Here is an 8,709-nt window from a genome sequence, read left to right as displayed (position 1 = left end):
TTTAAAAAGAATCAAGACTGTAATAGCAATGAATAGCAAACACACACACACACACACACACACACACACACACAGCAGATTAGACCCTGCAGGCATTTCACATAATAGCTCATGTGGGATTAAAGTCAGATCAGGATTTAAAGTCCTCTAATCACAGACACATGCTGGATATGAGTAAGGTGATGAGTGTGTTCATCATCCAGTGGGGTTTGGAGAAGAACTGAGGGCTTCAAAGGAACACTGAAGTCCTGCTCAATCATCTCTGCCATTTTCACCTCCAGTTGTCATTTAACTATTTTAATTAGTTTGGTTGGTTCTAATAAGTATGTAATGGGAAATGCAGCAATCTTACTGTAATAGAGTCAGAGTCACAGACTCAGAGTCACAGAGTCAGAGACAAAGACAGAGAGTCAGAGTCACAGAGTCAGAGTTACAGAGTCAGAGTCAGAGATACAGAGTCAGAGATACAGAGTCAGAGACAAAGACAGAGAGTCAGAGTCACAGAGTCAGAGACAAAGACAGAGAGTCAGAGTCACAGAGTCGGAGACAAATACAGAGAGTCAGAGTCACAGAGTCAGAGTTACAGAGTCAGAGTCAGAGATACAGAGTCAGAGACAAAGACAGAGAGTCAGAGTCACAGAGTCAGAGACAGAGTCACACAGTAAGAGATACAGAAACAATCACAAAAACACAGACACCGAGTCAGAGTCACAGAGTCAGAGTCACAGAGTCAGAGTCAGAGATACAGAGTCAGAGATACAGAGTCAGAGATACAGAGTCAGAGACAAAGACAGAGAGTCAGAGTCACAGAGTCAGAGACAGAGTCACACAGTAAGAGATACAGAAACAATCACAAAAACACAAACACCGAGTCAGAGTCACAGAGTCAGAGTCACAAAGTCACAGAGAAAAAAATAAGTTTAATTGATTATTTATGACATTTGAAACACAGTATTTTATGATTCTGTCATATAAATCTTCACACATTCCACAGTTTTGAGCAGCGTCTGTGATGTGTGTGAAATACTGATGTTTGTTTATTATATTAAATATCTTACATTTTCTCTGCAGTTTGCTTCAGAATCTCTGACATGGAGAGATCGGTTGCCGGGATACTGCATCAACATTTCCTCCATCCTCCTAATGGTCAGTAATCAGTGTAAATATTAACAAAGGTATAAAGGTGATTTTATCACTGAAGACTTTGCGCTCTCGTCCTCCTGACCTGTGTGTGTGTGTGTGTGTGTGTGTGTGTGTGCGTAGGTAGTGGTCACACTAGCAGCAGTGTGTGGTGTCATTCTGTACCGCATCATCGTTTTTGCCGTGATGTCGATGAACCCAGACCACGAGGCCAAGGCCAATGTGCGGGTTACTGTGACAACCACAGCGGTCATCATCAACCTGCTGGTGGTTTTGGTGCTGGATGAGATCTACGGTGCCGTGGCAGCCTGGATCACAGAGCTAGGTCAGTCAGAGTGTGTGACATGTTTACAGACCAGGTTCAGTATGATGAGTGAATGAACACAAGGGTTAAAGAAACGTCGTGATGGAATGTGATGGAAACGTTTGTGGGATTGCAGAGATTCCGAAGACTGAGGCAGCGTTTGAGGAACACCTGATTCTGAAGACCTTTCTGCTCAAGAGCATGAACGCTTTTGCTCCTGTCTTCTACGTAGCTTTCTTCAAAGGCAGGTTAGTCAGAACACACACTCCTGCCAGTGTGGAGCTTAAACCTGAAGAGTTTACAGGGTAATGTGTGTGTTTTATAGCATGCATGAAGACTTTGAGTCTCATTTCAGGTTTGCAGGTCGTCCTGGTGATTATGTGTACGTCTTCAAAGATTTCCGTATGGAGGAGGTGAGAATCACATGGTTTACTCAACACTTAGTGTGTGCTTCTTTCTGCAGAGATTTGTAGTATAAACATGAGTGTGTATGTGTGTGTGTGTGTTTTCAGTGTGCTCCAGCAGGTTGCCTGATTGAAGTGTGTATTCAGCTGGGTATGATCATGTTAGGGAAGCAGCTCATCCAGAACAATGTGTTTGAGATCGCCATCCCGTAAGTTTCACACACACACACACATACACACACACACACACACACACACACACACACACACACACTCTCCTGTCTTTTCAACTGACTAATTATTCCTCACAAACCTGCCAGGGATGTAAATGTTTAGTTGTTTAAAAAAGAATTCTGTGGCTGATTTATTAATAAAACAAACAAAGAAACCAATATTTAATAGAGACGTGTGTGTGTATGTGTGTGTGTGTGTGTGTGTGTAATGTTAATTTTTTGATGGCCACTAAATTGTATGACATCAGGGCTGTAAATCTGACATAGTGATGATGTCGCTCATAATTATTCTCTGCCCTGCTTAAGAAAGCTAAAGAAGATGTACCGTAAATATAAAGAGGAGAAAGATGGAGGAGAGAAGAAGAAGGACAAGGATCCGAATCGGCCACGGCATCGCTGGGACTTGGACTATCAGCTGGAGCCGTACGAGGGTCTGAGTCCAGAGTATATGGAGATGAGTGAGTGGATCTGATCTATCATGCTGCTCTCAGCGCTTCACCTTATTGACACTTTAATCACATTTAATTACATATCTGCTGATTAATAAGGGAACTGCCTGTTATTGATTGATTGATATTTTAAGACTTGTAAGAGTCTTGAGGTGCTGATTGTGTTCCTGTTCACTCTGCAGTTATCCAGTACGGGTTCGTTACACTCTTCGTGGCCTCTTTCCCGCTGGCTCCCGTCTTTGCTCTGCTCAATAACGTCATTGAGATTCGACTCGATGCTGCAAAATTTGTAACTGAAATCCGGCGGCCTGATGCAGTCAGAGCAAAAGAGATCGGTAGGGATTTATTTTGTATTTTACAGATAAACTCTCTTACTCTCTTGCTGTTTTTGTTTCCTGTTGCCATGACAGTTAATTGCAGCATTCTTCCTTTCTTACTTGCTTATGGTTTATTGATTTAATCCTTCTGAATTCCCCTCTGTCTTTTTTCTACAGCTCTGAGCTGTACATTTATTGCCTTGTGTTTACATGTTAATGAGCATGGATTAATCTCTGTCTCTATATATTTTAGGAATATGGTACAACATCCTGAGTGGCATCAGCAAGTTTGCTGTAATCACAAACGTGTGTAACAAACACAAGCTTTCTATGTCCTAAAGCACAGTGTGTTCTTGTTTATATCTTTTCTCTTGTTACTGTAGAACATCATCTGCTACATTACACTATGTGGTCAAAGGCATGTGGACACCTGAGCATCACACCCTGATGTACCACAACTCTTCCCTAAACTGCTGCCACAAAGATGGAAGAAAAGAGTTGTTTATGCTGATACACAGTTATATATCTCATCAAAACCAGATGAAATAGCTAAAGTGTCCAAATTAACTGAGTGCGTTAAAGAGATAAAAGATTAAATGAGCTGTAATTTTCTGTTGTTAAACTCTGATAAGACAGAAATACTACTTATAGGCCCAAAACCAGTACACAGAAACTCACACACTTTAACATCCATTTAGAGGGATGTTCTGTTACTAGTAGCTCGACAGTGAAAGACCTGGTGTTTATTAGACAGTAACTTGTCTTTAAAATCATATCACCATATTACAAACACAGCCTTCTTCACCTTAGAAATATTACCAAGCTGAGAAACATCCTGTCTGTATCTGATGCTGAGAAGCTAGTTCATGCTTTCATGACCTCTAGACTGGACTATTGTAATGCATTACTAGGTGGTTGTCCTGCATCTTTAATAAATAGGCTACAGTTAGTCCAAAATGCAGCTGTCAGAGTTCTCACTAGGACAAGAAAGTATGACCATATAACCCCAATTTTATCATCTCTACACTGGCTACCTGTTAAGTTTTGAATTGATTACAAACTGCTGCTACTTACGTACAAGGCTCTTAATGGTTTAGCTCCCATGTATCTAACTAGTCTTCTAACACGTTACAATCCTTCACGCTCTCTGAGATCACAAAACTCAGGACTTCTGGTAGTCCCCAGAATATCTAAGTCTACTAAAGGTGGTAGAGCGTTTTCTTATTTAGCTCCCAAACTTTGGAATAGTCTTCCTGATAGTGTTCGGGGCTCAGACACACTTTCACAGTTTAAATGTAGATTAAAAACTCATCTCTTTAGTCAGACGTACACATAATACATCCCATAATATTGTGCTCTATTACATCAGACCAAATGCACATGATCATCTAGTGCTTGTTAATATTATGAACAGCAGCTACATTAATTCCTCTCCACTGCTTCTCTCTTTCTACCATCCCGAGGCATCCAGAAACTGTACCAGCTCAGATTGTCTTCCACCTCCACTGAGATGAGGGCGACTCTGTGAGGATCCTGTGAACACCTGATTTTATTAATGAGTAGATGAATGAACACAAATCTCCACAACCACATCCCTACATCTATTGGCCTTCTTAGAAGAGTGGAGGTCACTATAACAGCAAAGGGAATAAATCTGGAGTGAGATGTTCAACACACATGGGTGTGCTCAGGTGTCCACAAACCTTTCGGTTATATAGCGTATATACTGACACTTATTCTTAAACTCTTCCCTCTCAGGCATTCGTTATTTCCTTCACATCAGAGTTCATTCCGCGGATGGTGTATCGGTATCTGTACAGTGAGACAGGAACCATGCATGGCTTTATAGACCACACGCTGGCTTACTTCAACACCAGCAACTTCAAACCTGGCACTGCGCCCAACAGTACACGCTTCGACCGGGAGCTGCGTATATGCAGGTCCACACGGAGACCCAAAATCACACAAAGACCTTCTTTAATCACAGCAATCACAATCACATTGTCTCTTCTTCTCTTATTTCTGCAGGTATAAAGATTATAGAGATCCCCCTTGGTCCTCTGAGTCATATCAGCTCTCTAAGCAGTACTGGTCTGTGCTCGCTGCTCGACTCGCCTTTGTCATCTTTTTCCAGGTCGGTGCCCAAGAGCAGACGAGTAAAAAACACTAATCATTTCTAAAAGGCACTCATGTTGGTTTCTAATAGAGTACATGCCTTTATTTAAAATGCAACTCAAATAGAGCCTTAACTAAACCTAGACAGAAGGAAAAGAGACGTTTAGGAAGCTAAAGTGATTAAATAAATGTTGACAAATCCTTGATGGTTTGTATATTTTGCATTTGTGGATGTTTCAGAACCTGGCAATGTTCCTCAGTATGTTGGTGGCATGGTTGATTCCAGATGTTCCCCGCTCTTTGAAGGACGGCCTGAAGCGCGAAAAAGCCCTTTTGCTAGATCTTCTTCTTAGTGAAGAGGTGGAAAAGCAGCGACGGCAATCACAGCGTCCTGCCAAAATCAACATAACAATCAACAACTCAGAGGAGACCACAGAGTTGGAGCCAGACTGTAGTATTATGCTGCAAAGCCAGACAACTGAGAATGAGTTACAGACTGCAGACAAGGAGAAACTACCAAGAGAGGAACGTGAATCGACCACCAGTGAGCCAGTTAGTCCTGGAAAAGACTCTCTTACAACATCAGATCCTCAATTAAATCAGTCAGTTCCTAATAGTCCAGTAAAACTAGTAGCGACGTCCCACTACCAAGAGATTAACCTAAATGGACCTCCATCTCGAGATCTATTATCTAGGTCCAGGAGCCGCTGCCGAACACTTCCACCAAGACATAGAGAAGACCAACCTGGAGACAGCTCAAGCAGAACCAGCCATTCCACCAGCTTTGTACTTTTCAACCAGAACTTTCCTCAAGCAACCAGTGAGCTCTTTCAGAATACTCCTACTGTATGTTTACAACCTCAGGATAAGAATCTTTCCAGTAAATCATCTTCTAATACAGAGCATTTTAGCAGGCAGTTGTCTTTGCTGTCCTGCCATCCCTTTAAAGCAGACCTCCAATCAGAAGAACAGCCATGCCCTCAATCAACACAGCAAATTACAAGCAACCAAAAAGCCTTGGCACAGTCATCCTCCAAGCCAGAGCTTTCAGTCAGCCCATCAACAGCATTGCCACGACCTCCATCCAGACCAGAACTATCAGTTAGCCAATCAGCTGTTCTACCAAGACCCAAATCTAAACCTGAACTAATGGAGAACATTGCAAGAGGACTTCCACTTCAGGACCCAGCTACCAGATCCAAGACCCGGTGTCAGACTCTTCCTCCCAGTCACAGAGGACCTGATACAAACAGCTCACTCAGAACCACCCACTCCACCAGCTTCACAAATTTCATCAAAAAGTTGTCTCCATTATCGGGTGATGTGACTCACAACACCTCTGTGTAAGCAAGATTGGATTGGACATGTTCTGGTCCAGCCCCCTCCAGCAGCTCTCAACCAATCACCTCTCTCAGTGCCAGGAAAGCTGATTGGATGTCACATGTCTGAGTTTAACTGAGGATCATTTACACAACACAATCATCATCACAAACCAGTAGTCAGTGGGTCTCAGTTGCTCTGCTGAAGTTGAGGTGTTAAAGCACTGAACTGTGGTGGATTTTTTGGTGATTCATTGAAACCACCTGATATTATTAAAATCAGACCAAATCAAACATGTTCAGACTTTTTCCCTCGCTTTATTTGAACTGATGTACAAAACACTTGCAAGTCAAGCATCAAGTCTCTGAGGAGCAAAGCATTTGATCTGAGCTGCAAGTTTGAGACAAGTCTCTGAGCCATAAGTCTAAGTCAAGTCTCAAGTGTCTTCTCTGTAAGTTCAAGTCAAGTCTCAAGTCTCGTCTCTGTAAGTTCAAGTCAAGTCTCAAGTCTTTGAGCAGCAAATCTGAGCCACATTTTAAGAATCTACGCTGCAAGTCCAAGCCAAGTTTAAGACTCTGAACTACAAATCTTAGTCAGATTAAAGGTTTTAAGCTATAAATTTCTCAATTCTGTGAGCTGCAAGTCAGAGTCAAAGTCCCCAAGATGCCTCTCAAGACGTTCACTGTGCAACTCAAGTCCCCATGTTTGATGTGAATAGTCCAGTTTGTTGACTTTAATTAGACAATCTTTAATCTGTCAGTTTGTCCTAGTGCCTACTGAAGTCTGTAGGATTAGAGCACATTGTCAGAGATGTTTGTTTTGTATACTAGAGTTTGAACAGGAAACCGTCAGGGTGAAGATACGTTTTGACCAGGAGTGAACACTTGGAGCTTGGGGTTAAGGAGGAATGTCTTTCCTGTACATAAGGGATATCATTCATAATATAAAACCTGGTTTTATAACAAATTGAGGACAATCTTGGAGATTACACATTAGGTGAAGATTTACTTGTAGGAATGTGTCAGTTTTACATGAGTAGACTCCATCATGTGTATCTGTGATCCTCTGATGGATCTGATAATAACTCCTGAGGGTCAAAAGATTTATACTGACAAAGAAAGTTTCATTATTTGCAAGAATATTTGGGTTGTGACTTTAACATGGTGTTTATTTGAATAAATAAATGTTTACCTGTTGACGTATCGTATCATACCTGAGATATATGATTATTTTGAGTCTCACTGAAAGTTGACACTTTTTCTTATGATTCCTTTATTCTCATATTGTTCATACTCATGTACAGTATAAACTATTTTTCTGCCTCATACGCAATTTTACAATTTACACAATGTTAAAATAAGTACTCATATATCGTTGCTGTCAGACGGAATCCTCGTATCTCCAAAACCGTTATTTTTCAGGAAATTAAAAAAACGCCGTACCTTATCTGCAGTGCACAGGGTTTAGTCCTCGTTGCAGTGGATTGTCTTGCGCTAAATTCCTGTCCTCAGACGAGCACCAGAACTAGCGGGGGTCAAGATTTTTTTTTCTTTGAGCCCAGTGTTTTGAAGACATTTACCTCAGAAGACGTGTTGATTCGTTGTGACTCTTCTTGAGGAGAAATATGCTGTGAAGCTCTCCCACGGAGTGAGGAAGAGGTGGACAGTTGAAGTGTCCAATGGAGTTATGAGATTTGTGTTCAAGCTATTTTCAAGACTTTAGATTGGTTAATAACTTGTAAAAATAACAGACCCACGTGGGGACTGACCAATTAATTGGTCGATTTACGAAATTGACCAAATTTGGACATACGAGGTTTCCGCCCGACAGCAACGATATGCTTTATATATCATACGTTTATCCTCTTGGTGTTCCAGCAGCAGGATCCTTATTGTTGTGGCCTGAGTTCGGCTCCCAGTCAGGAAACTAACCTATAAAGAGTCGACTCTCAGTGCCGGTCCCAAGCCCAGATAAAATGGCAGGGTTGTGTCAAACCTTGTTCCAAATCAATTATGTGGACCAGATGATGGTGGTGACTCTGAACAGGGACCAGACAAAAGAACAACAACAACAACTTATACATCTCTCCTGCCATTCATTGATTTTCAGTCTGAATCTGTACTGAATATAAGTTTGATATGACACACAGAGTAATAGCTGGAGCTGCTGCTGATCCTCTGGTCCATGACCTCCAGAATCTCATCCGCTTTATCTCATAGCCTGATGTGTAACTTTAACTGATTTGTTAAAGCTTTATCTCTTCTACCCTCATGCTAGCTTAATCTTAGATAGAGTAAGAAATGTCGAATAGTATAATAGTAAAATGTCCAGTAATACTGTGATGTAGTAGGTTGACAGCCCTGATTATGAGACCTGAACACAGTGACAGATATCAGATCTCTTTCAGAATGACAACAGGTTCGAATG

The 8,709-nt window shown here is 41.5% G+C and overlaps 1 protein-coding gene across 1 annotated transcript in view; it reads left to right on the top strand.

The window, feature by feature from the left end:
- Nucleotides 1–6,977, top strand: part of ano2a (anoctamin 2a) — a 17,584-nt gene extending 10,607 nt beyond the window's left edge. Inside the window, exons 16-26 of the mRNA XM_060878511.1 lie at nt 1,072–1,146; nt 1,264–1,465; nt 1,581–1,692; nt 1,800–1,857; nt 1,957–2,057; nt 2,388–2,539; nt 2,713–2,865; nt 3,101–3,153; nt 4,606–4,787; nt 4,876–4,981; nt 5,203–6,977. Of these exons, the coding sequence (XP_060734494.1) occupies nt 1,072–1,146; nt 1,264–1,465; nt 1,581–1,692; nt 1,800–1,857; nt 1,957–2,057; nt 2,388–2,539; nt 2,713–2,865; nt 3,101–3,153; nt 4,606–4,787; nt 4,876–4,981; nt 5,203–6,309 (2,301 nt within the window). The 3' untranslated portion in view covers nt 6,310–6,977. The remainder of the gene's footprint in view (nt 1–1,071; nt 1,147–1,263; nt 1,466–1,580; nt 1,693–1,799; nt 1,858–1,956; nt 2,058–2,387; nt 2,540–2,712; nt 2,866–3,100; nt 3,154–4,605; nt 4,788–4,875; nt 4,982–5,202) is intronic.
- Nucleotides 6,978–8,709: the final 1,732 nt, after the last annotated feature.

Source organism: Tachysurus vachellii, chromosome 9, assembly GCF_030014155.1.
Source record: "Tachysurus vachellii isolate PV-2020 chromosome 9, HZAU_Pvac_v1, whole genome shotgun sequence".
NCBI classification, from domain to species: Eukaryota; Metazoa; Chordata; class Actinopteri; order Siluriformes; family Bagridae; genus Tachysurus; species Tachysurus vachellii.
Note: the sequence above shows the minus strand (reverse complement) of the source record. Positions and strands in the feature narration are given on the sequence as shown.